Source organism: Pyrus communis, chromosome 3, assembly GCF_041283825.1.
Source record: "Pyrus communis isolate YQ-2024b chromosome 3, ASM4128382v1, whole genome shotgun sequence".
NCBI lineage: Eukaryota > Viridiplantae > Streptophyta > Magnoliopsida > Rosales > Rosaceae > Pyrus > Pyrus communis.
This window is the reverse complement of record NC_142567.1, coordinates 4,363,992-4,391,558: the sequence shown is the minus strand read 5'-3', so window position 1 is coordinate 4,391,558 and position 27,567 is coordinate 4,363,992. Positions and strand designations below refer to the sequence as shown.

The following is a 27,567-nucleotide window of genomic DNA, read 5'->3' as shown; positions in this document are numbered from 1 at the left end:
TGCGATGATTGTCGAGATCGTAAAGGGTATAGGCCTTTTGTCCATGAGGATAACCGAGAAAAATGCAACGATGAGACCGAGAGGAAAATTTGGTGGTGGGAGTGACAGAGGTGGCATATGCCAGACAACCAAAGACGCGGAAGTGGTCATAAGATGGGGTTTTCGAAAAGAAAACCTCAAATGGGGATTTATGATGAAGAAGACGGGTAGGGAGACGATTGATGAGATAAGTAACGGTAAGAACACATTCCCCCCAAAACTTGATAGGAAGATGGGATTGAAAACGAAGGGCGCGAGCGGTTTCAAGAAGATGACGATGTTTTCTTTCAACAACGCCATTTTGTTGGGGGGTATAAACACAAGAAGTTTGTAAAAGCACCCCATGATCAGAGAAAAAACTACGAAGAGATAAAAATTCACCACCATTGTCAGTACGAATGCATTGGATGGTAGTGCGGAATTGGGTAGTGACATAAGCAAAAAAATCCTTAATTAATTGTTGAGTGTCGGATTTATGTTTCATGAGGAAGACCCACGTAAAGCGAGAAAAATCATCCACAATGGTTAAGAAATAATGAGCACCCGAAAGAGAAGATTGACGATTCGGGCCCCAAATATCACAATGAATTAAAGCAAAAGGGAAAGGTGATGAAATTGAACTCAAAAGAAAAGGTTGACGAGTTTGTTTTGCCAACGGACAAACATCACAAATATGACTAGAATCAAAAGTACAATTAAGAGAGCTAGATGCTAAAGCTTGCAAACGAGTGGAGGAGGGGTGACCAAGACGCCTATGCCAGAGGGAGGAGGGGATGGTAATGATGTTGCAGAGAGGTTGACGGGTGGGGAGAGAAGAGGTAAGGGCCACAAGGTAATACAGATCGCCACGTCGCTTACCCACACTAATCATCGCCTTCGAAACCAAGTCCTGCAAAACACACCAAGAAGGAAAGAAGGTTATGGAACACGATAATCCATCTGTAAGTTTACCAACCGATAAAAGGTCCACTCGGAAATTAGGGACACATAAAACATCCTTCAAAGTAACTGATGAATTTAAAGGAAGAGTGCCGGTAAAAGTAATGGGAGCGGAAGCACCATTAGGCAAAGAAACAGGCGGCAAATGTGAAGGAGAACGATTAACCAAACATGAAGCGGAAGAAGTAATATGATTCGTAGCACCACTGTCAAGAATCCATTGACCATGACGAGAGGTGACAGGTAACAAACCTTGGACAAAATCAGTAGTGAGCACGGCATTGGGCTGAGGAGGGGTGGTGGTGTCACGTAGAGCAGCTAGAACACGGGAGTGCTGCTCGGCAGAGAGGTCAGGCATAGCAAGCTGCAAGTCATGCAAAGTGGGCTGGGCCCCGTGCACTTGGTGGGTCGCTGGAGTAGAAGAGGAGGCGGGGGCCTAGGTGCCTTGCACGTGATGGGCCTGGGTGAAATTATGGGGCCTGGGAAGCAGAAAATCGTGGCTGCCGGGGAGGACTGGAAGGTGCATGGCTGCGGGAAGAACTGGAAGCAGTGGCACGGCGCGGTGGTCGCCACGGTTGGCCATGGAGGGGATGGCCAACGGGATAGCCATGAAGTTTATGGCAGGTGTCTTGGGTATGATAATCAAAATTGCAGTAGGTGCAGTGGAGGGGAGGACGAGCAGAGGAGGGACGGGACGGGCCACGAACAGCCATGGCAGCAGGTTGATCGACAGAGCGGAGGACGCCCAGGGAGTGTTGTTTTTCAGCTTGAGACACCGAGGAACAGGCCTGACGAACAGTGGGAAGGGGATTCATTAAAAGAATCTGGTCACGAACAGCAGCAAAAGATTCGTTGAGGCCCATTAAAAATTGCATGAGTTGTTGACGGTCATGCTTGGCAGTGCAAGAGCATGTGCAGCCATCATTATAAGAAGCAAGCTCATCCCAGAGAGCTTTCAGGCGAGTAAAATAGGCGGAGATAGAAGAAGAACCTTGAGAAATTGTAGCAAGTTCTCAGTTGAGTTGGAAGATGCGTGGAGCATTACTCTGAGAGAAGCGTTCGCGAAGATCATTCCATACAGCTTGGACAGAGGTGGAAAAAAGCACAGATTCTTGAAGGTCAGGTTCCAAGGAATACAGAAGCCAAGAGAGAATCATGTCATTGCAACGACGCCAAGCCGCGTGAGCATCAAGGTCGTCGGAGGAAGAAGGTTCTTGGATATCGCCAGTGATAAAACCAAGTTTATTCTTGGTACTCAAGGAAAACTGCATGCCACGGGCCCATGATGTGTAGTTATCACCATTCAACTTCTTGGATACAAGGACAAGATTCGGGTGGTCGGAATGATGAAGGGAAAAAACACCATCGGAAGAAGAAGAGTCAACCATGGGAACGGCAGAGAAAGCTACCGGAAAAAAAAATTAGGGCTAGGGTTATAAACCTGCTCTGTATACCATGTAGAAAAAGGTATGTAGGCTAAAAAATATATTTGTTATTGATACGTGAATGTGGAAAAATGGAAGAGAATGCTTTTTTTTTTTCTCATTATCTTTCTCTACAAGATTACAAGGATATATATACATGATACAAGTGTGTAGGTAGGACAAGGTAGCCGTCCTAGTGTGTAGGTAGGACAAGGTAGGACGGCTGTAGAGGACAAGGTAGCTGTCCTAGTGTGTAGGTAGGACAAGGTAGAACGGCTGTAGGACGGCTTGACGGCTGTAAGACGGCTAGTGTGTAGGTAGGACAAGGTAGGACGGCTGTAGGACGACTTATTCTTCCAATAATAATATTATATACAATTACACAAGGACTCCAACCATATTCCTTATTTGTCTAACAGAAGGACCGCGGACGTGTGACTGTATGATGTTGCATAACACTTTACTTTGTTCGTAAAATCGGTCCACATATGTCCTCAGTGCATCACTGCATTGAGTGCGAAACACTTTCCCGGATTAGTATAACACAACACCAAGAAGAACACTGCCACTATTCTAAGCACAAATACTTGAATATGGTACATTACAACTCCAAGCCCACGCATTACCACTTATCACACTTAGTATTGTGAATTCAAAGAATGCACATACGTGAAGGATAGGCCATAGGGTCCAGGAGAACGGGACTGTCCAGAAAATATATTTATTCTTAAAAGAAAAACACTAAACTTGGTAACGGGTTGGTTTTTAAGGACATTACTCTTCCAACCAAACCAACTTGGAATTGCAAGTATTTTATGACTAACCACTAAAATTGGGAACGGGTTGGCTTTTTTGGGTTCAAGTAATGTTAAATAAAAACCATTTTCTAACGGACCACCTAAACTGTCACATCCCGATCCGGGTCCCCACCACATCCCGAGCTCGGCTCCACCTTAGCACTATATTGTCCGATTTGGGCCCTAACCATGCTCTCATAGTTTTATTTTTGGGAACTCGCACGAGAACTTCCCAGTGGGTCACTCATCATAAGATTGCTCTCGCGCGAACTCACTTAACTTCATAGTTCCTACGGAACCCGAAGCCAGTGAGCTCCCAAAAGATCTTGTGCTAGGTAGAAATGTGAATATACATATAAGACTTACAGGATCCTCACCCCTGAGCGATGTGGGATCTTACATAAACACTACCTGTTAAGTTGACAAGTGAAAAATACTCAAAACTCGAAAAGAAATGTTTAACTTAACAGGGCCAACCAGTTCACCCGTCGGCAAAAAGAAATATGAACATTTTTCACAGAAATCATCTCCTCACCTCCACCCCCCCCCCCTTCTCCTCTCTTCCTTATACATAACTATTAACTTTTTTTGTAAATGCAAAAGAATTTTGACATAGCGTGCAAATTGACCGATTTCTATTTTAAGGACCATTTTGATCGAAATGTTCAATTTCAGAGACCAACCTCGATAAAATATAACCCCTGATATAATCTGAATTTTTAGACGGAACCCCAATTAGCATTGTAGTTTTGGCTTTGGCATGTGGTAGTAATTATACAATGAATTGCAGTCTTGAGATTACATAATTTAGACAAATTATAACGCCAGTTTTGAAGCGAATATGAAGCACCATTCATGCTTTCTTACAATTAAGGTCCAGAACTTTAATATTTGCAATATTTAGACACATTAAATTAAGGAGCAAAATAGATAAACAAAACCTGCAGTGTTATCAGAGGACAACATTGAGAAACAATCAACTAAGGCGCAAAATATGGTCCATTGGCATTGGCATAATTGGTGGGAGAACCAGCAATGGAACTTCAAAGTTTAGCACTTGAATCGCTTGCTGTATCGATGGCCTCATATTGTAATTTGGGTAAGCACACCACAACCCAACAATCATCAAGCACTCCATTTGCTTCGCATCAAAATCTCGGCATAGTTTCGGATCAATCAACCGCTTCAAGGACTTTCCTTTCTCCATAAAGCTCCCACAGCCAGTCCACCTTACTGGTTTCAATACTTCCAAACTTAGAGAAATCGATGGGATGTCTCCCGCAAGCTATCTCCAAAGCAACAACTCCAAAGTCTCCAAGTTTCGCTGTTAAATTAGTATCCAACGTAACGTTGCTGGATTTGATATCCCTATGAAGCACACATTGTTCCCATCCTTGGTGTAGATAGAACAAACCAGACGCTAAGCTAGCCTTGCACAATTTTGTATCTTACCTCCCAAACCAACAAGCTTTTAGCCCTGAAAAGTACATGAGAGATATATTGGAGAAATTCAATATGGACAAGTGCAATATTGTCAACACTCCAGTTGCAACTGGATTGAAGCTGTCCAAGGAAGGAGAAGGTGAGTTTGTAAACTCAACCGTGTACAAAAGCTTGGTTGGAAGTCTAAGGTACCTTACAATCACAAGACCTGATATAATTTATGGTGTTGGACTCGTGAGTCGATACATGGAAACACCAAGGGAGTCTCATTGGCTGGCCGCCAAGAGAATTTTGAGGTACATAAGAGGTACTCTAAACTATGGTCTATTTTATAATTTTGGTGAAGATGCAAAATTATTTGGTTATTCAGATAGTGATTGGGGAGGTGACCAAGATGAAAGGAAAAACACAACTGGCTATGTGTTTTTTCTAGGATCAACAGCTTTCTCATGGACTTCAAAGAAGCAATCAATTGTTGCTTTGTCATCATGTGAAGCCGAGTATGTTGCTGTAGCCTCAACCGTGTGTGAGGCAATTTGGTTAAGAAATCTGTTGAAGTCAGTGTGTCATCCACAAGTGGAATCGACTGTGATTCATGTGGATAACGTGTCTGCAATCAAACTTGCAAAGAATCCTGTTCAACATGGAAGGAGCAAGCACATTGATACCAGGTTCCATTTTCTAAGGGACCATGTGAAGCAAAAGACAATTGAGCTTGTCTATTGTCACACAAAGGAACAAGCGGCTGACATCTTCACTAAGCCACTACCAGTTGAATCATTCTGGTTATTGCGTGAAATGCTAGGCATGAAGGCGTTTTGATTTGAGGGGGTGTGTTGGAAATTCAAATCAAAACAAGCTGTAAAAGGTTGCTTCTAGCTGTTAGTTTCTTTACAGGTTGTATCCACACATGCTGCAACTACAAAGACTAAAGTTTCCTCCATGTGCTAGCTGAAATGGTGATGAAAGACAGCAAGTGTGCTGCCATGTGATGTGCTAGCAGGAAGACAGCAGTGTGCTGCTGTGTATTAGCCAAAAGAGTGTTGATTGCAAGCTGGAAAGATAGCTGCATATGTGTGCTAGACTGTCCAAAGTTCTTGCATGTGTTTTAAAGGGTGTAAAGATGTTAAACACCCCATTCATTGCATGTGTTGTTGCATTGTTTATCAATTTCTGTTTTGTATAAATATGCCATCTTGCTAAGCTTAAATCATCTCATCCAAATCCCATTTCCATTCTCATCAGCTTGTAAGCTTTAAGAGTTGTAAACTCTTCTAATATTTCAAAGTGTTTGTTATCACCAAGCTTGCTACTTCTTTCATATATCAAAGTCCAAGTGTTTTACCAAAGCTTGTTGCTTCCCTCCTTTCTCTATTTCTTTGTCCAATTTTATTGAGAGTGAAAGTGAGAGGTGTGATAGAGTTTGTAAACTTATCACCCACATATTTTGGTATTGAGTTAGTAAACTTTGAATACCAACACCCTCTCCAAGCTCTTCTCTCTCCACAAAGTTACTCGTCGCACGAGCCAACTTGTTATAGGAAAACTTCCTCGGGCCAATTTGCTTTCCGAAATCATTGTCAATCAAGTACATGTTTGCCATAGGACTTTCATCAATATTTTCTCCTCTTTTCCGGCTCTTCCACAAGATGAACCGAACAAAACCAACCGCACCAACCAACACAAAACCCCCGCCAGCACCCCAGTGCAACGAACAGTAGTAAATTATAATTAGAAGTGGGGTTTGTCTTAGTTTCATAATCATCTAGATAAGTGGAGGTAAAATCCCATGAGACGATCTTATGCAAAGTAAAAGCAACACCTGAGGTTGCCGTGGAGGCGGAGAATCCGGCAATGACCAAATCGGGCAAGTACTGAGTCAGACTGATTTAGTGATAATTAGAAATCAATACTTGACTGCCATTTACCAAACTAGTGAAGGTAACGCGAAGACTTTTTGAGATAGAATTGTAACTAATTTTAGCACTATTTTGTTTTCCATCCAAAATGCCGCCGTTCCAAGGCGTGGTTTTTTTGGACTTGAGCGAGATAATGTTTATACCCACATGCTCCCATTCGGTATCATCGATACTTTCCTCCTTGTTTGTGAAGATATCAAATTAACTCCACTGCGACAAATGGGTACTGCGAACTCCTTGGCATGTATCACGGCAGGTTCTCCACGGGGAGGTCAAGACTGCCGCCCATTACTAGTGTGCGGTTGAATATGGACCCGTTTGGCGCTAGGAAGAACGTGAGGCCGTCCGCATAGGGGATTTTGTCTTGGGAATCAATGACGAATCTGAAATGTGTTGTGAAATCAGCGAGTTTTCCAGTGGTGGATTCCCGAAGGAGGAAGGGCTGGTGGTAGGTGGCTCGACCGAAGCTCCCACGAATGTTGTCATCTTGTTGGTATTCTGTGTGGCGGATGGACTGGTCGTAGATGACAGCATCTCCTTCGGTGATTAGTCTAGTGTTGATATCACTTTGCTGGAAGCTAGGGAAACTGAAAGTTAACGGAGTTGCACAAGGGATTAACAGACAGAAGGTACATGATCCTGTTAAGAGAAGAAGGAGGTGAAACTTTGGTGACTGGGTAGTGGTCAAGATCCCAAAGTTCTTAACAATAATGTTTGGTAGAGAGAGAGAGAGAAAGAGAGAGAGAGAGAGTATTAGAATATTATTATAGAAAAAGAAGGACCAAGCAGATGATCCGAATTTAAAAGGGTTTAAGATAAAGAGCCATTTTTTAGTGGCTAAATTGGATTAATGTTCTCCGTGGTGATAGGGTAATTGGAAGATAAAACTCGAGGTGAAAAAATTCAGATTTAAACTTTTGTGTAAACTCTGTTAGGATTTAAACCCAAAATTAACATCCTCCTCATCTGTCTGTTAACCCATTCAACCTTTATAACCAAAAGAGGAAAAAACTCATTCATTCAAGGCTATAAATTCGTTGATCCATGCTTCGATTCCATTCAAAGATCTTTTGTCCATTAAGCAGTGAATTCCCTAAATATGCCCATTTGAGAAAAAATGATTTCAAATAAGATCCTTCAGTTGTCAGATTACAGAAGGATTGTGATTTTCTGCTCGCAAAAAACAAAACGAAAATGAATATTACAATTATAAACAATAGGAGGAGAAAATTGGCGATGAAAATCCAAAATACGTAGTGGTATTCATTAACAGGGAAATGGGTTTCTTCTGTTGGATGCGTCTATGGAGATTGAAGAAACATGAAAATGGGTTTCTCTTTTGGATGGGAGATGGATTTGGATTTTTTTTGGTGCCATTTATTTGATGGTAAGAATGTTGCTGCTTTGATTGCACTCTCTATCTCAACGCTCACACAATTTTTCTTCTTTTGCTTTTCTGATCAAAGGATTGAGGTTCTCGCTATTCAAATACGACGCAGGGAGAAAAATGCAGGACAAATTGAGATTGAACACATCGGACTTCGTGGTTTTAAAATCCAATGAAATCTTTGGGGGAAGGGTGGGATTGTTAATTTTGGGTTAACGGAGAGTTCACATAAATGTTAATTTTGAGTTTAAATTCTAACGGAGTTCACCACGAGGGTTTAAATCCGAATTTTTTCACCATGGGAGCTATCTTTCGATTACTCTTTCATCATGGGGATCATTAATCCAATTTAGCTTTTTTTTTTTTTTTTAATTTAATAGAAGGATGATGTTTCGCTGGCAGAATTTATGATGCGACAAATTATTTGTCTTGTTTTGTTTTCAATGCAAAAGAAAAGCAACAACGATTTTCTGAGAAGGAAATATCAATGTAATGGGCTTTTCTTCTTGTTAAACTTATAAACAAAGTCACGAACTAAAGAAGAAAACCATGCATGCGCGCGGATGTACCAACACCTTACAGCAAATTGTCTATCATCATCAGTCTGCAGAACTTAATTACAATACATTATTCAATGGCGAATGTCTCCAAGCTCATCGTCAACTATAAAGTTGGATCTTATCCACAAATGAAAAACATGATGGACTTCACTTCAACCTGATGACCAAGAGCATATTTTTGGATAGACCGGTAGATGAATGATGTTAGAGGCATCTATACAAACTACATATGGAAAGTATGAAGAAATTGAGGGGACTAGCTTCTTATAAATTATTTTTCTTTTGATATCATAAAAATGTATCCCATTATTCTAAAAATCCTCGTCTAGCGCCAACTAGGCCCTGCCTAGGTGCTAAGCGGCTGGTCAAAACCCTGATAAATCTCTTAGTGTTTGAAAACTAAGGAAGGGCTTAGACCCTACCTAGGCGCCCCGCCTAGACCATCTAGACCCACTTGGGTCGCAATTCTTACTTAGACAAAAAATAGGTAACTTTTATTTTGCATTTTATTTTTTAATAAATTATAAACGACTAGTTGAATGCTTGGATGAACACTTATTATATGCTTGCTCACCATGTTTTCAACATATTCTAATACAATCTATATAGCATTCTATTTTACCATTTATGTATCTCAATACAATTGTATATTATTTTTAAGTATGAGTAGACGTTTAGTTTTTATTTTATTTTTTTAAGGATGGTAATGGATTAGGCGAGTCAAGTTACGCATAAGGCTTGGTCGTCAGACTACAAAAATAAAAACTTTACTCTCTAAACACGCCCAATGTGGGAAGAAATAACAAAAGACCCTAGGATTAGCCATCAATTACAAGTACGCTACTTCTTTTCCACTCAGAGTAATTAGCAACGGCCAATCCCTGATAGAACGAACCCCCCCCCCCAACCCATGGTCCCCTATCTCTTAATTTATTAAATAAAGAAAACTGAAAACAAAAGAATACAAGTAGGGGGATGGAGACAAAACCCGCTAAAAGAAAAACAAGGAAACATCAACAAAAATGAAAAACAGGACAAAACTCAGTGTTTTGAGCATGGGTGGCAATTGCAAAATCTGGAACAATGGACAACCAATAATAAGCACTACTAACCACACCAAAAGAAGCTCGGGCATCAGCAACTTGTCACCCTCCCGATAAATGTGTGTACAAAAAATACTCATTTGGCGAAGAAGCCATAAACAATTGTTCTAATCAACCAAGGTGGAATCAGTTTCAATCCAAATATGCTTCTAATCTCAAATCCAAGCAACATGAACCGCCTCAATGAAAGCTAATACTTTTGCAACCACTGAACTAACAAACTTCGTATTTGAGGAGAAAGAACCAAGTACATGTCCATCCAAATTACGAAAATTCCCAGCAAAACCAATACGACCATTTGCGTAAGAACCATATATACTCACCTTAACGCATCTAGATTGTGGTAGGCACCAAATCACAGGAATGAATAAGAATGCAATGATGGAAATCGGGGAGATGCCCAAAGCTAAGTATATAGGAAGCACAATTAAACAGACTACTATGAATGAAACACACAAGAGCTGGTTCAGGGAATCGAGTTAGTAGCCAACACTTGGCAAAATCTAAAGGGATAGCTTTTTCTGAAACGACCTGTCCCCAAATATTACAGTTTTTATAATTCTAAAGCATGAATTTACGAAAAATACCCTTCGAGGTAAAAACATTGACTTTTATTGATCACCTTGTCGTGTCACGTAAGATCTGTTTCCTTGGCATATCCTTATAGTACTTGTCGTTACGAACACGTGGGTGCAAGCAGAATCAAATTTGGAGCTACGATGAGGGTTTTATGGAACTACAAAGCAGAAGGGTATTTTAGTAACTTCACTATTCTAGATATTAGGGTTGGATATTTTATTATTTTATAATTTTTGTGGCTAGTGGGGCCCACACCCCACTTCCCTTTCTTCCTCGTGTCCTCCCCTCCCCCAATCTCTCGGACACCCTCGAGCCCTCTCCTGAGCTATCCTCCATCAACTCTCATCTCTTCCCTTTTAGCTCTCCCTCCCTCTCATCACTTTTTCTCTCATCATTCACTCTTCCCTATCTCAAACTCTCTCGCCCTCTGTGAAAATCAATGTAGTCGTACACTGCACCTGTAACACCCTTAGTATTTTAAAAATGATGGGGATATTCATTTTATTGTTTATGTGGAGGAAAAAAAATAGATTGATTTTTGGTTATAAAATTTGAATGGCAAAAAAATGTGAAATCCCGTTTCAAGATTAAGAATTAATTATGTGATATAATTTTTCGTTAAGTGGGGAAAGATGAAAATGCCCTATTTCGTTAGCATACTTATACGAGGTCGTATTTTATCCTCATATTTTATCGTAATTTTTAAAATATTTGAATAGAGGACGACCCTATGAGTGCGTAGGTTCAAATCGATCTTAATTCTGAGTCAGAACATAGAAGTTACAAGACTCGGAAGTGGTGAGAACTTTAGACACATGGACTCACTATTAGTAGTAAGTCTCTAAATTTGGTCAGAAAATTAGGAAGTTTCCAGGGGAGGAAACTGACCCAAAGAAGCCCAGAAACTCCAACCTAGTTTGCGACCCAGTTAACCCTCACGACATCCCATTTTCTGACGCCGATTCCGGCCAACTCTGGTGGAGTTTTTCGATGCCACCATCACCATCTTGAAGTTCTTACTCCCCTCTACAAAATCCAACCAAGAACCACCTTGATTAACCACCGTATGTGGCGGTGTGAGGCCATAAAAACCGATGAAAACCAATGGTGCTCCGGCCACCCTTTTCATTTTTCAGGTGAATCAGCAAACCGATGACCAATGCCACCACTTGGGTTTTGTAGCCCATCATCCCAAGAGTAAATCCCGACAGATTTGATCCCGTTGGAGCACCGTGGGCGACGAATCGACACCGAGAAGCTTTAGGCAACCACCGATTTTATCAGTAAAATTGACCTTCTTCCGTCCACTTTTGGATTTTGTGGCAGGTATAAAAATTGTTCCTCTTGTTGAGGTCTATCTTCCTGTAAAATTTTGTAGAATTTGGAGTTAGACGAAAAGTGGGTTTCTGGTCGCCGGAAACCACCACTTGGGGCGGTACGTGAAGGAGAATCTGTTTTCATGGGTTTTGGATAGCAAGACATCCTTGATGTCCTGAACCCATATCCAAAGTTCGTTCGTTGAAATTTGTTACGATGTTTCGAATATTCAAATTTTTCGGATAATTGTATCACTGTACGATTTTTGGTAATTGACGATCATTCGACCGTTGGATCGTCACTAAACTTTGAGACATTATAGTACATAATATTTGAGGACCTTAAGAACTTATGGATCGGGAATCCAACATACGGACCTTCCTGAATTGGATTTGCAAGTTAGTAAATTAAAACGTCTATCGCCACTTGAATGTTGTGATTGGCGGAGATTCAACCGTTGGATCGAAATGAAATTTTAGTATGTTGTTCTAGAAGCGTAAGGTGAACTACAAATGGCTTGATCCCTTCGTTTAGGGTACGTAGGCAGTCTAACTAGAATGTTAGATGCATCCATAAATTAAACAAAATGATTATTATTTTTAGTATGGTTAGTTAGAATTATAATTAACCATTACTTTATTGTGGCCTACTTGTGTGTTTGGCTTCTGAATTAGAAATTTCGAGTCATTACATAGTGGTATCAGAGCCAATCCCTAGCAGAAAGTGTGCCGACAATGATGTCGGGCCCCTAAGAGGGGTGGATTGTTAGATCCCACATCGCCCAGGGGAGTGGATCCTCTATGCCTTATATGTACATGCCCACCTCCTTTAGCATGAGGCCTTTGGGGATCTCAATGGCTTCGAAGTTCATCGGAACTCCGAATTTAAGCAAGTTCGTGCGAGAGCAATCCCAGGATGGGTGACCCACTCAGAAGTTCTCTTATGAGTTCTCAGTAACAAAACTGTGAGGGCATGGTCGGGGTCCCAAAAGGACAATATCGTGCTACGGTGGAGTCGAGCCCGGGATGTGATGGAGGTCTGGGGCGGGATGTGACACTTTGGTATCAGAGCAAATGATCATGCTCTACAATTTGGAACGTTATGGAGTTTTATGGATGTGAATTATGATTTGCAATGATATTGCATTATTTCATAATTTCTATGATTAATATGGCATTAATGAGAAATATGCATGTATTATGAATCTCATACTGGCAGGAGAGTGAATGTATATATTCTCATGTTTTGATGATGTGGAATATGATTGCAATGGTATTGCAACATTTCATTAGTGTGATGCATCATGAGGCATTTACGTGAATTATGACATGCATTGTGGTTGCATAATTTCATAATTTCTGCGAATAAGTGACATTCATGTGATATATATATATATATATGTATATATATATATATGTATGTGTGTGTGTGTGTGTGTGTGTGTGTGTGTGTTTGTGTGTGTGTGAGAGATACATCTATGATTTGTATTGTGATTGTGGTGCAATTTCCATGGTGATTATGGAATTCCGTTAGTGGAAATTATGATTTGCATTGTGGTTGCAATATTTCATAATTTTTATGAATGTGTGATATATATATATATATATATATTGTGAATCATTCACGTGTGGGCATGTGAGTACAGGTTCTGTGAAATTTCACTGTTACTCCCGCAATTCTCAAAATTTAAGTGAAATCTTTCATTTCCTATTACTTTATACCTCTCACAAACTTTTCTCTCATTTTTATTGTCTTCTTTCCACTCATCGCCTCTCTCCATCCATTACTCATCACCTCACCACCACCATAAATTTCTTCCCCTCATGATGCCCACTCAAAGACCTCCCACTCTCCTCCTGCAGTAACATCAGCAACCCAACAAATCAACCCCAACAAAACCTCCATGCGTTCTTCTCCTCAGCCTCACTACAACAGCGGCGACCATCCCTTCACAATGTTGCTCTGGTTATTCTCCCCTTCTCCTTCTTCCTTCATCTCTCCCAAAATTGGTCAATGGAGCGGCAGTGGGGCATATCTTAACCCAGCTTTCCTCAATATTTTTGGGCTCACCTTAATAGCAAAGCTTCAGGCAAAGATTTATATCAGGAAGTGCGGTATAAACTACAAGATTATAAGACCCGGTGAGTTGAGAAACAAACCTCCAACCATAAATCTTGTAATGGAGCCAGAGGTAGCATGATTTTCATCACACTTGGAGTACTTTCCCCATTTAATCTTGTTAAGTACGAAAGCCAAAGCTGCTTTAACTTAATGTTGTCTATGATCCCTCTTAATAGGACACTATTGCGGAAGGCAGCATCTCTAGAGACGTGGTTGCATAAGTGGCTATAGAGGAGGAGGAACTGATGTTGTCTATGATCCCTCTTGATCGGCGGGCAGCACGAAATGGAGGAGGAGGAACTGAGTAGTGGCCAGGAACAGTATTGGCCAGGTCGACGGAGGAACTCAGAGTCGACGGAGAAACCGAGACAAACTTTTATTTATTTTTTTATTATTGGCTTGTGGCGTCGGTTAGGGCCGACAATAGGTTTTTATTTTAATAGTTTAGTTGTTAGTTGATGTCGGTTAGAACTGCCATCATGTCAGAATTTAATGGCGCTTTTAAGCAACGCTGTTATTTTTATTTTATTTTATATTACTTTTCTTCTTGGTGGCGGATTAAGGGGACTAATCGACGTCAATACCCCTTTCGTGATGCTAGCAATGACGTCGGTTTCCCTATCCGACATTGCATGATTTTATGTCGGATTTTTGGTAAAAATCCAACAGTAATTGGGGTTTCTTATCGGTTTTTACACCACCAGTGATAGCCTCTTTTGTAGTAGGCGCTAGTCAGGCGGTGAGCTAGCGCCTAAGCGGATTTAGGTAAATTTCTTGTAAATAAGTGCATATTGACACTTACAAAAAATTATACTTGTAAAAAATCCATGAATAAGATAATAAAAGAATGATAAAATGCAAAAAGAGTATCCAACAAGTCCAAAATTTAAAAACACATTAAGCATATATACAATATAACCATAGTGAAGAGTATTGTAGGATGACACAAGTACAATAAGTTCACAATTTAAAACCGCATAAAATGCAAAATAGGACGAAAATAAGGAAATATAGTAATGTAGATAGGATTTTTTTTTTAATTTCAAAAAAAAATAAGAAAAAAAAAACCACCTAGCCAGCCTAGGTGAAGCCTAGAGCCCAGCCGATTTTTCCAACCGATTTGCAAAAAAAAGCTTCAGGTCACCACCGCCCAATACCTAGGCGGTGCCTAGGCCCTTTTTTAGAACATTGATCATTAGTACTTGCTTGTTCTTGTTATTATCAAATTCTTGTCCTGGATTCTAAGTGCTGCCAAATTTGGTTTTTGGGATCTTATCTTGTTGTTTAAGTGGGTGCTTGGACTATATGGAGTTTGGTTTCAATTTGCATTTTTAATGTTTTAGTTGAAGTAACTTTGTAGTTCTTTTCACTTTTTTTCAAGTTTCTAAAAGAGGCGAGGCGCTAATCCGGCGGCAGGCTGGGACCTAACGCCTAGGCGGCTAAGCGGGGGTCTAGGTGGATTAAGCGGATTTAAGTAAATTTATTATATATTGTATAAATAAGTGTCGATTTATACTTAAAAACACATAATTGTATATATAAATTGCAAAATAAAATAGCATCTAGATTATAAAGTATTAGAACATATTGAAAACATGGGAAACAAATGTATAAAGAGTGTTCATCAAGCATTCAACAAATCTCTTACATTTTATTGAAAAAATAAAATGTAAAATGAAAGTTATCGATTTTTAATCTATGTGAAAATTGCTACTTAGACGGGTTTTGGCAGACGCCTAAGCGAGTCTGGGTGCACTTTCTTAATTTTCAAATGCCTGAAAACTAATTGGCGCAGTGGCTAGTCGCCTAGGCGGGGATTTTTAAACAGTTTTTTTTTTTTTTTTTTTTGTTAACTTCAATATACTTCATCAATTTGAATAGTCATGAATGATTCTGTTTTACCCTTTTTAGTGTCTCCGAGTAATCGGGCTTTTAGCAATTTAAAATTTGTGAAGTTGACATAAAATTAGAAATTAGTCCAAAGTAAAAAGGATGAAAAACCAAGAAAGTAGAAAAGTTCAAAAACAAAAACGAAGTAACGGAAAAGACTATGTTAGTTAATATTTTGAAGAAATTTCGAGCCTGTTTGTATCTTTCTTGGATACAATCTTTTGTTTTGCAACTAATGAGTACTAAGTAATTTAAATTACATTCACCATTTTCGTAAACTAAAAATTATTTTGAAATTGAACACCAAACAAACCCGAATTACTTGATTGGATTGTGGAGGGTTTTCATTACCGCCGGTGTGGTACAAATCAAGTAGGAGCAATACTTGTGCCTTATGAGGTGAGGAACTGCTTTATGGAGCTATAAAAGTAAATGGCAAAATCTTCTTATTTCATAGTTACTGCTGAAAACAATTCAAAATTTTGTTTACTTTACTGTCAAAAATCCAAGCTCCTATCTTCCTGTTGTGATAAAATTTCATAAACATTTTCTTCCAGGCATGAATTTAGTGTCGCTGATGAAAGCCTTTATCTAGACATCCTCTTGTTGATTAAAACGAATCCAAGCTCCTATCTTCCTGTTCTGATAAAGCGGCATTTTAAATGGTGACAGCACATTTGATGCATGTGTTGGATAATAGACTGGTGGCTTGGACAGCAAGGAAACGTCAGAGTATATGTCCTGAGGGGTACTTAAATATAATCATGTTGATGATGCTTATCCATAGTGTATATTACTAAATCTGCTATAATTTCCCTTCGTGGCAGAGCAATTTCTGAATATCTGTCCCGTGACCTTCCATACAAGTTAACATCTGATGATGTTTTCGTCACGTCTGGTTGCACGCAAGCTATTGATGTTGCGTTGGCCATGCTTTCTCGCCCTGGTGCCAATATCTTGCTTCCAAAGCCTTGCTTCCCTATCTATGAACTTTGTTCTGCTTTTAGACATCTTGAAGTTTGACATTTTGATCTCCTGCAAGAGAATGCCTGGGAGGTTGACCTTGATGCTGTTGAAGCTCTTGCAGATCACAACACGGTTGCAATGGTAATTATAAACCCTGGGAATCCTTGTGGGAATGTGTACAGTTACCAACATCTGGAGAAGGTTAGTCATCAATGGTATCGCATATGAACAAAAGATTGTACCGTGAGAGACCAGTTTAGGTTATTGACACTGGTTATCGTAGTAACCTATTGTTTTTTTATCAAACTTAGATCGCAGAAACTGCCAAAAAGCTTCGAATTCCTGTAATTGCTGATGAAGTTTATGGGCATCTCGCCTTTGGGGATAAACCATTTGTGCCAATGGGTGTTTTTGGATCAACTGTTCCGGTTCTTACTCTTGGGTCCCTGTCAAAGAGATGGATAGTTCCTGGATGGCGACTTGGTTGGTTTGTGACGACTGATCCATGTGGCATGTTTGGAACACACAAGGTTCTCTCTCTCTCTATCTCTCTTTCTCTCTCTCAGAATTATGAACTCTATATAAATTGATTTACGTACCATTAATTCCAAACAATCACCGTGCATATCTATTGAATATACATAGCCCCCTCTCTCTGCCATTTTAGTGCACTTCAAGAGTACTATCTCAGGATTTCCTAAACCAGTTTATAGCACTAAATGTTTATCGTAAAAGTCTAATTGATTTTCCATGTGGCCCCTAGTCTCTTGTGGATTCAATTGCTTTGCAGATCCATCGGTCTAGCGGTTTTGATGTTGTCAAGTTCCACTTATACCTGTTACAGATATTCACATCTCATGGATATAACTTTGTTCTACGGACCGAAAATCGTCATGATTTTTATAATTACATCATCCACTTCTAGTTTTGACATATACTGTTCTGTTCAGGTTATTGAGCGCTTTAAGAAATATTTAGACATTTTGGGAGGGTCTGCAACTTTCATTCAGGTTTGTACCTCATATGCTTGTTTCGAATTGCTCAAACACAGCAATTAGTTTTCTTGCTTAGTAGACTAATTTGATTTTAAGGTCATGCCACTGTGCGGTTTCTGTCCTCTGGAACTACTATTTCTAAAAGCTCCTTCCAGATTGCTATAACAAAAGACAACTTCTAAAAGCTGTTTTAGTTCAACATTTACTCACAATTCCTCAGGAATTCTAGTCAAAACGAGAAAAACACAACATATTATTTGCATGCTTAAACTCTTATCTGAGTATTAACTTAATTTTCGGCTCTGTTTCAAAATGACATATCTGATACGTTATAGGCATTAGGCAGCAGTTCCTCGCATCCTTGAAGAAACCGAAGAGACCTTCTTCAAGAAAACTCTCTATTTCCTGAAGCAGTCCTCAGACATTTGCTGGGATAGGATAAATGAGATCCCTTGTCTTAGCTGTCCAAGCAAACCAGAAGGATCCATGGCCGTAATGGTGAGAAATTAACGGAAACACAATTGTTCATATACTATAAATTCAACATTCTATTACATCTTTGCTTATTAATTTTCCGTGTAATGCAGGTGAAACTAGACCTTTCACTACTGGAAGATATTACTGATAATATCGAGTTTTGTTTCAAGCTTGCGAAAGAGGAAAGCATGATCTTTCTTCCAGGTAATAAATTAATAAACATTCAGAAACATAGTTTCCATGACATTTTTCTTGTTTACAAGCATCTCGCTGACTAACAAACGGAGATTATATGTGTGTATTGTAGGAATAGCAGTAGGTCTGAACAACTGCATACGCATTACATTTGCTGCTGATCCATCTTCCGTTGAAGAAGCTTTGAGGAGGACAAAGTCTTTCTGTCAAAGGCATGCCAGAAAATTATCGCTGTATGACACAAATGCCATCAACAAGAAATGCTGATGCCATTTGTGATGTTTTTACTTCTTGTATGCCACTGTCAATTTGTAATGAATTACTAATAATGCATCGTACGTGTCTTGGATGCTACACCCTTAAACACCATGCCAATAAGTTCTCAAGAGATTGAAACAAATAAAGAAGCAAAGGTACCTTCCTGTTCGGGTTAGATTTGTCCCTCGCACAACTCTTCTGGGTCTTGCCTGTAGGGCAAGGTTTGTTGCTTGGTATACTACAATATGAGTTTGTTATTAGTTTGAATGGTGCATTTGTGGGGCCTTTGTTAGACCTTGAGGCTCACAATGAAAACTAATATGGACCTGAGCGTGCCACTGTTATCTTTGTATAACAGATTGTTCTTTTTAGTTATTAAATGGATTGATTATTTGCACCACAAGTTACTTCGACTTCTTAATTCGATTGGATTGTTCACAAATGGGTTACGTTTGTATAAAGTTCTTTTTCTTGCCTTGTAAACAAGGACTTTACTCATAATATCATATGTGCAATTAAGGGGAGTCCAAGACCTTTCAATTTATTTCATTAGTTACAGTTTTAGACTAACAATAAAGAAGTAAGATTAATCAGTTTAGTAAGATTAATCATAGATGATACTTTGAATGAAGGTAGTTGAAAATGATATAGGATCCAATGAAAGATGCATAAACAATAGATCTATTTTATGTAAGTATAAACAAAAGAGACTCGGATAAGATTACAACCTTGTCAGGCAAGGTTCGTCTTCTTGTAGCCACTTCTCTTTGTGTTTTACAGGGGTTGAGGTCTTTGAAAATGGAACATAAACCGGGTTTACCTAAAGAGATTTGATACTACAACACAGAAAAATGTAGCAGAGCTTCTAAAACTTGACAAAAGATAGCTTTCTATGGTGGACCTGCGACTAGAAAAGGTAAAGCTTGACCAAAGTAAAACTTTCTGGTTTCTTGCTGTTGGAGTACAGAGTTGAATATCTTTTGATTGATTGGTTGAGAGAGCCTTATGTTTGCATCCATTACTACTTTTATAGACTTTCTAGCCCGATTATTTAAGCCTTCCCTTTCGGTGATGGCTTCTAAAGTATGGTGAGTAACCATCTACTTTTGTTATTTACCTATACATGCCATGTAAAAGTACTTTTTGCTGGGGGTGAGCTGCCCTCTGTCACTTGTCACTTCACATAGGCTTGTTGCCTATTTCTTGGAAGAAAAAAAATGATTTTCAATTCTTCATGGCTGCCACTTGTCCAAGCCCAATTCTCCTTCAATTTTTTTCGCATTCTTGGGCCTTCAATCACATTAAGCCCAACATTAAATACCCACCCAAAAACATATTGTTCTTGGATTAATCATAGATGATACTTTGAATGAAGGTAGTTGAAAAATGATATAGGATCCAATGAAAGATGCATAAATAATAGATCTTTTTTATGTAAGTACAAACAAAAGAGACTCGGGCAAGATTACAACCTTGTCAGGCAAGCTTCGTCTTCTTGCAGCCACTTCTCTTTTTGTTTTACAAGGTTGAAGTCTTTGAAAATGGAACATAAACCGGGTTTACCTAAAGAGATTCAATACTACAACACAAAGAAAGGTAGCAAAGCTCTAAAACTAGATAAAAGATAGCTTTCTATGGTGGACTTAGGACTAGAAAGGGCAAAGCTTGAACAAACTAAAACTTTCTGATTTCTTGCTATTGGAGTGCAGAGTTGAATGTCTTTTGATTGATTGGTTGAGAAAGCCTTTTGTTTACATCCCTTACTACTTTTATAAACTTTCTAGCCCGATTGTCCAAGCCTTCCCTTTCGGTGATGGGTTCCAGAGTATGGTGAGTCACCATCTACTTTTGTTATTTACCTATACATGCCATGGAAAAGTATTTTTTGCTAGGGGTGAGCTGTCCTCTGTCACTTGTCACTTCAAATAGGCTTGTTGCCTATTTCTTGGGAAAAAAAATGATTTTCAATTCTTCCTGGGCTGCCAACTGTCCAAAGCCCAATTCTTCTTCTACATTTCACGTTCTTAGGCTTTCAACCGCACTAAGCCCAACATTAAATATCCACACAAACACTTCCCTTTCTGCATTTTCCTTTCTTCACATTCTGCAATATTTTCGATTAATTTTGAGGTCATCTTACAAGGATCATTCCTAAGAAAAATCAATCGAATTAGAAGTCATTTACCCATTTTAGTGACAATCATGTAGCTATTTGATTAACGGTATAATTAAATTCATCTTATGAACTGCAAATGGCGTTTAGACTCGTCTTATTTCTCATATTTTGGCTAATTAGGATTTGAGTGGTGAATGCTTTGAGATTTCCTTCAAACTTGTCATGTTTCTCACATTTTGCTATGCAATTAAAGCAAGCGCAGGAGAGTACATTTTAATAGACAATGCACCTTAATAAGCCACTTATTGCCAAGAAACTTGTTTGCTTCTCAACACCCTTTTCAAACAAGCATAGAAAAAACAATATCGTTTAACTTATGTGGCTTGGTGGTAAAAAGAAAGAAAAAAGTTATGTGCCTTATCATTATTGGTTTTTGTAGGAAAATATTAATATTCTATGTTTATTTAATTATTTAGGTTTACTTGTTAGTTTGGGATTTGAACCTGGTCTGTCTGAGTTAGAGTTTCTTATGTTTTGCTCTCTGTAAATATAGATTGTAGTTTAGTATGATAAACAAGTCAGTGAAGGTGTCTAGTATAGATGATGATTGCATTGTCGGATATCATATAGAATAGTAAGGTGTGAGGTTTTTTTAATAAAACATATCGCTCTTTTTAGTAGTGTAATTACTCATTACATATCTATTTTATGTTATCATGTTTTCGATATGAGATCTTACATTCTTCCACACTTAATTGAGGGAAAAATATATGTCAAGTAATTAAGAAGCAACTGCTTGGTAGGTTTCCATTTTACTACATATAAAGTCGGGGAACCAGTATTCACCGTATAAGAGCTCTTATATATTTCATTATCTCCTCCTTCGTTTCCTTTTGTGTATATTTCTCGGTCCTATCGTCTTGCTTTTGCTGTAGTAGAATGAGACCCTGCTAAGAGCGGTCTCTTATTAATTAAAACTAATTATCATTTGAAACTCCGGTTATTAAATTTTAACATCAATGAAAAATTCTTGAGTCTTAATCTCATTTAACTAGAATATTATTTTCTAATTAGTAGTACTTAATTTGCTGTAACCATCACTCGGGTACCTGGATACAGAATCTGTCCACCAATGAAGCTACAACACAAAGAACATAAGTCAGTAGCAACCTGACACTATATGATCCAATCCACAACACTGCAAGACAAACTCCAAACTTGCAAAGGGTTGAAACAAAAATGGATTCCCTTCCCTCCATTCTAAATTAACTTTAATTGTTGATTAATGGCAATATAAAAACATGTCCATATCCCCTAATCCACCATCACCCTTCTTCTTCACTCTATTGCTTAATTGTAATTAACTCTGTTAATTATTTCTGCTTCTGCTAATCCATGGCAAGCCACAGCTCTTCTTCTGACAAGAAATCACGTGCGAACTTCTGTTTTGTGTATTAATTTTTTGTGTTGGGGTTTTGCCATTTGTAATTAATGTGATCATGATGATCTGTAAACATAATTGGTGCTTTGATTGTTGATGAACTTGTTGTTGCTGTTGTTCTGAAGATACATTGGAGGCTGGAGATGTCAATGATTTCAAAGTGCATGTGTTCAAATCATCATCCAAGGTGAGAACTCAGAAAACGCGATTTTTTTTTTGTTTTAATATCACCATGGTTAGTTTCGGCTATTAAAATTGTGAACCTTGTTAATTTCCTGTGGCCGGGGATCAAGTCTGAAGATACTTATGAGTGGAGATTGCAATATTTAGATTGCTTGATAGCACGGGATCAAGTCTTCCGTGTTTTCTGTTAGAAACGCAAAGATTAGTCTAGTTTTTGTGCATACAATTTTACAGGGCAGTTGTTTTGGAACTTGGTTTCAAATTATCTTTAGTATATCTGTGGGTGCAAGCGTTGAGTTCGAAAGTATTGAGTTGAGAACTGGAGAATTTTTTTTAGGTGGTTGCAGTGTAAAATCAATGGCTTGTTACTTAAGAATCCGTTGCTGCAATCATGTTGTTTTCTCTCGTGCGATCAATGGCTCGTTGCTTAAGTATTCTTCTTGTGGCCTAATCTAAACCTGTCATTCTATTCCATACATATTGCGGACTAATTCTGAAAATTTTAATTTGATGCCGTTTTCTCGACCAGATGCTTGAAAAGCTGCATGAGAAGTGGAGCCAAGTTGAAAAGAAACCATACCCAGCCATGTACTCGAGCACTTATGGTGGAATTATTCTTGATCCAGCTTTGATGGTGATCCCAATTGACGATCACATGGTTCATCAAGGCCATGGTGTGTTTGACACAATGGTTATCCTAAACGGGTAGGCATTTTTAAATTTTCCTCTTGGGTTCTCAAGCTTTATAGGTTATGTTTTGCAATACTTTTGTTGTAAGGTTTCATTCTAGTGTAGTATAGGCTTCGGAGTTATGTTGATTTGTCACATCCAATATGGTGTAGAGTTTGAGTTATTGATTTGAATTGTGATTCCTGCAGCTTCATCTATGAACTTGACGTCCACCTAAACCGCTTCCTAAGATCATCTTCAAAGGCGAAGATCTCCTCTCGTTTCCCTCGGTCAACTCTTCAAACCATTCTTGCGCAACTGGCTGCAGCATCGCAGATCAAGAAAGGAACTCTAAGATATTGGCTGAGTGCAGGTCCTGGAAACTTCTTGCTCTCACCTACAGAGTTGCCAACATCCGCGTTCTATGCTGTAGTAATTGACGAGGACTTTTCTCGGTGCAAAGAAGGGGTTAAAGTGATCACATCCACCATTCCCATGAAGTCACCTGAATTTTCAATGATGAAGAATGTGAACTACCTTCCGAATGTCCTTGCAAAACTAGAAGCCAAAGAGAAGGGAGCAAATGCTTCTATACGGGTTGATGAGGAAGGATACATAGCAGAAGGTCCAAATGTGAATGTCGCTTTTATAACTCATGACAAGGAGCTTATAGTACCCTTCTTCGATAAAATCCTTAGAGGGTGCACTGTGCTAAGGCTGCTTGAACTAGCACCGAAGTTGGTTGAGCAGGGACGTCTTAAAGCTGTGAGAACTGCAAATCTTACCGTGGAAGAAGCCAAAAGCTTAGCTGAAATGATGTATGTAGGAAGCACACTACCTGTGTTGCCAATTATCGCATGGGATGAACAACCTATTGGAGATGGTAACGAATGACTTAAAACTGTTTATCACCTTTGAATGCATATAGGGCTTTGATACTGAGCTCCCCTACTTTTTCTTGTAGTAAAATCCCATACCCCGCTTCTCCAATGCAGCGATATTTGATTGCTGATTTGTAGAACTTTCGTGTAACAGGAAAGGTGGGAGAGTTGACAATGGCACTTTCAGATCTAGTTTGGGAGGATATGGTAGCAGGCCTGGTTGGTACGCAGAGGATAGCTGTTCCTTATACTGAGGAATCAGATCAGGAAGGCAGAAGAAAGCCGTCTTCTTGCATCTAAGCTGCCTCATTGATCATTGCCCCTCATGTTACAAATGCTTTGTCCATGCTTCGTCCTTGGTTTCTTTACTTCACTCTGATTGACATAAGGAAAATCCACTTGAATAATCGGATAAACGAGTCTTAGCTAACTACTCGATTGACATGAGCTCTTCCCGAATATTGTTAAAGCATATTTTTGCTTGCAGATTGCATGACTATCGAATTTCGCTGTAAATCATGTTAGAATGGATTGAACATCATTGGAAATGTATGAGCATTCTAAAAGCAAAAAGCCTTTATCGAAAAACATATTCTTTTTCCCTTGTAATTGAAGAACGGAGCGAAAACCTATTGCCCAAATTGGCTTAAAGTATCTTTAACATGTAAAGGCATGTATTCTGATGTTTCAATGTTCTGAGTCTCTGACATTGCAAAAACATTTCCTTCAAGGTTTAGAAGTTTTAACTCCAACATATAGATAACATCGATCTAATCGAGCAAATTTTTTCCCGTTTGATGCAACCTTTTCGTTTACACATCTTTCTTTCTTCGTTCGAATTAGACTGCATAAACGAATTTTAACCTTCTCACAATTTTGCAGGCATTTTATCTACAAATTAACATGTTATAAGTGTGCAAATAGCTCATGTTTCCTTTGATTTGATGGCGGAATGTCGACACCCAAAACATATATAGAGGTAAAAAAGTGCTTCCTGCTCTCCCTTGGGCTAAATCACCATGTTCATTACAATTCACAATTTAGGTAAAACTACCATGAACCAAAATGTACAATACAATTAAGATAAACTAATCATACTTCAATCGTTTAACGATGAAAGTGAAAAAACAATGCATAAATCAAAAGATATGTGACGATACATATAACAACAAAACATGTAAACATTAATCTCTAACTTCATTAATTGCGAGCGTAATATATTAATCCTTTCATACGAACTCATATTTCTATTACTATTCTACTTTAAAATCTCTACTGAACAAAGTTAATTGGTTGAGGAACAAGTAGAAAAAAAACTAGAGTTTCTCGTTGCAGAACAACTCCCAGCTCTTTTCTACATCCTTAACAAGAAAAAAGAACTTTACCGATGCCACCAACTCCCAAGATTGGTATTCCAAACTCATACCCCTTTGTCCTCGGAAATCTTCCATGAATCTGTAACTTCTGCGTCGTCCTCCAAACTAGTGACTTGCAATGATTGATCACCTAGAGAGAGATTCTGGCCAAAGATCTACCATCTCGTTCCCAGCAGATGCCTTCAAACAAGCATGAACACCTGCATAATCTGAAAGAAAGAGAAAGGAGTTTCTTCAAGTTTGCAGAGTCAGATCTTCAGATCTTGGATGCAAGAGAGAAGGTTTTTGGGCATCGAAAGGGCATCTTTCGCATTTATTTTACAGTGTGCCCACTTTAGTGTTTAGTCGGCATCTAGGGATGCTTTTCTTTAAGTGGGGATGTGCAATCAAACACATGACAGCGATACATTTGCTGCCCGTCTTTTTCCGACTTTACCGCACGTACACGACAGCGAACCTTGTTAGGGTTCACCGCTTCGTAGTAGAAGTGTTTAGTTGTGATGTGAATATAAATGTTAAATCACGTGTTTTTATGTAAGTGGTAGAAAATTATAATTTTTAAGTTATTAACTTTTTAACACACATATAAACCACCATTTGAGGAACACGTGATGTACTATTTCGTGTGACGGACATACTAAAAAAATCTCTTCTATGTAAGGTTTCATTTCGATTATGTAATTATCATTTCAGTTAATATTAAATTAAGATGTCATGGTAATCATGAACTCGTTTTTCTCTCGATATACAATATTTGTTAATTATTATTATTATATTCACATGTCAGCATGTATTACTTTTAATTACAAAATCTTCAACTGGTAGTTGTGTATTTGGCGTATAGCTGTAACCACAAGCAGTAACTACAATTGGTGCGAAATGCTTACATTCATCCTCACCCTTCCCTATATCCAAATGAGATGCAAGTTTGCCTACGGCTTCAGTGCCTTGCAGTTGGTTCACTAGAGCAAGCCCAGCGTGGGCAGTTGCTCGGGGGACGGGGGAGAGAATAGGGGCCCGAGGTCCCATGGACCGGCTCCAGCGTGGGCAAGCCCGAGTGAAGGTGGAGGCTCGAGCTCCAGGCCCGTGGAGAATTGCCAGCCCAAGAGCCTTAGGCATTGTGACGTCAGCACTGACGTCAGCCTGGCGTCAGGCATTATTAAATTTTTTTTGTGTCAGGCGCGTGCACCCCACTCGCGCGTGGGGGCGCGTCGCCGACACAAAATCAAAAAAAAAAAAATTTACTTTTTTAGTTACCGTTGGGAAGTCACGTGGCTTCCCACGGTCCGTTCAATCTCAACGGATATTTAATTTGGACCGTTCGATCTCAACGGTCAAGAAAAAAAAAAGTCTTATTTAATATCCACCGTTCGATCTGAGATCAACGGTGGATATTAATATGCTTTATAAATAAATAAAAAATAAAAGAAAAAATAGTTTTAAAATTAAGAAAAGTTACCGTTGTGACACGTGGCACAATCTGGAGTGTTGTGATTGATTTTGACGTTGTTGAACTTCAACTTAAGGTGGTCGAGGAGGTGGAGGTGGAGGTGGCATTTCATTTCCTTGTGTTGTATTCCCCTCACCTCCCAAATTAGCCGTGCCTAAAACAATAAACCACATATCGTTTAAATTGAATTATAGGAATAGATAATAAATACTAAGAAAATAAAAGAGGAAATTAAATTATTTACTTACTTTTTTCTAAGCGTTCAAGTTCCTTGTAGAAATTGAATTTGTCGAGTGTAGGCTCCTTGTAAAAACAAAAGTCATTTCCTCTGAGTCAATCACTAGTACAAACGAAAGCCTCAACCGTTTTAGGTGTTAAGGAAGCTTTAAATGGATCAACAACTCTCCCACCAAAACTAAAGGCATTCTCACTAGCAACGGTTCTACTAGGAAGAGCAAATACATCCTTAGCAACTTTACTAAGAGTTGGATATGTACCACTATTTCCTTTCCACCAATCCAAAAGATTGAAACCCTTATATGTTAGGCTTTGATGTGGATCATTGAAGTACATATCCTCATTGGCTATCTCATTTTGTTGTGCCACCGCCCTCTTTTGTTGGATCTTCCTTGTCATCCTTTTAACAACATCAATATCTACCACACACCCCCTCATCATCTAGTACAACACTTGATCTTTGCTCCACATTTGAAGTAGCGCTACTACTAGTACTACTAAGGACCACTCCTTCGTTATATGCATTATACAACTCGGTTACATGGCTTTTAACCCTTACTTTCTCCTCCCTTGTTTTGTCTCATCCATAGCCGAGCTCTTTTAGATTTGTCTCCAAAATTTCAAATTTGTACCTTGGGTCGAGTGCTTGGGCTACAAAGAGAATAGGGTTCACATTTTCAATGTCACCCCAATATTTGTCAAACTTGAGCTTCATTGAGGTAGCCACACTTTGCAAAGTGGCGTTAGAGGTGTTTAAAATTTGTTCTTCTATCTCCACTTGCAAAGCAATCACCATGCTCAGTAT

At 39.0% G+C, this 27,567-nt stretch overlaps 1 protein-coding gene and 2 pseudogenes across 2 annotated transcripts; 2 read left to right on the top strand and 1 right to left on the bottom strand.

The window, feature by feature from the left end:
• Window positions 1–4,175: 4,175 nt before the first annotated feature.
• LOC137714561 (L-type lectin-domain containing receptor kinase IX.2-like) lies at window positions 4,176–13,274 on the bottom strand (annotated as a pseudogene).
• A 3,159-nt stretch (window positions 13,275–16,433) lies between these two features.
• LOC137714126 (putative aminotransferase TAT2) lies at window positions 16,434–18,516 on the top strand (annotated as a pseudogene). The gene is made up of 6 exons (XR_015960296.1): window positions 16,434–16,685; window positions 16,796–17,014; window positions 17,435–17,494; window positions 17,822–17,977; window positions 18,067–18,160; window positions 18,264–18,516. The product of XR_015960296.1 is annotated as a putative aminotransferase TAT2 (transcript).
• A 3,240-nt stretch (window positions 18,517–21,756) lies between these two features.
• Window positions 21,757–24,355, top strand: LOC137714562 (D-amino-acid transaminase, chloroplastic-like). Its single transcript, XM_088690706.1, has 5 exons — window positions 21,757–21,957; window positions 22,092–22,153; window positions 22,679–22,854; window positions 23,028–23,701; window positions 23,854–24,355. The coding sequence occupies exons 1-5, from the start codon at window positions 21,921–21,923 to the stop codon at window positions 23,997–23,999; spliced, it is 1,095 nt and encodes a 364-aa protein (XP_088546832.1). The 5' UTR covers window positions 21,757–21,920; the 3' UTR covers window positions 24,000–24,355.
• Window positions 24,356–27,567: the final 3,212 nt, after the last annotated feature.

Coding starts and splice junctions, on each gene's coding strand:
- LOC137714562 (XM_088690706.1), top strand. CDS start 21,921: ATGGCAAGCCACAGCTCTTCTTCTGACAAGAAATCAC. Junction 22,154..22,678: donor TGTTCAAATCATCATCCAAG/GTGAGAACTCAG, acceptor TTTCTCGACCAG/ATGCTTGAAAAGCTGCATGA. Junction 22,855..23,027: donor ACAATGGTTATCCTAAACGG/GTAGGCATTTTT, acceptor TGATTCCTGCAG/CTTCATCTATGAACTTGACG.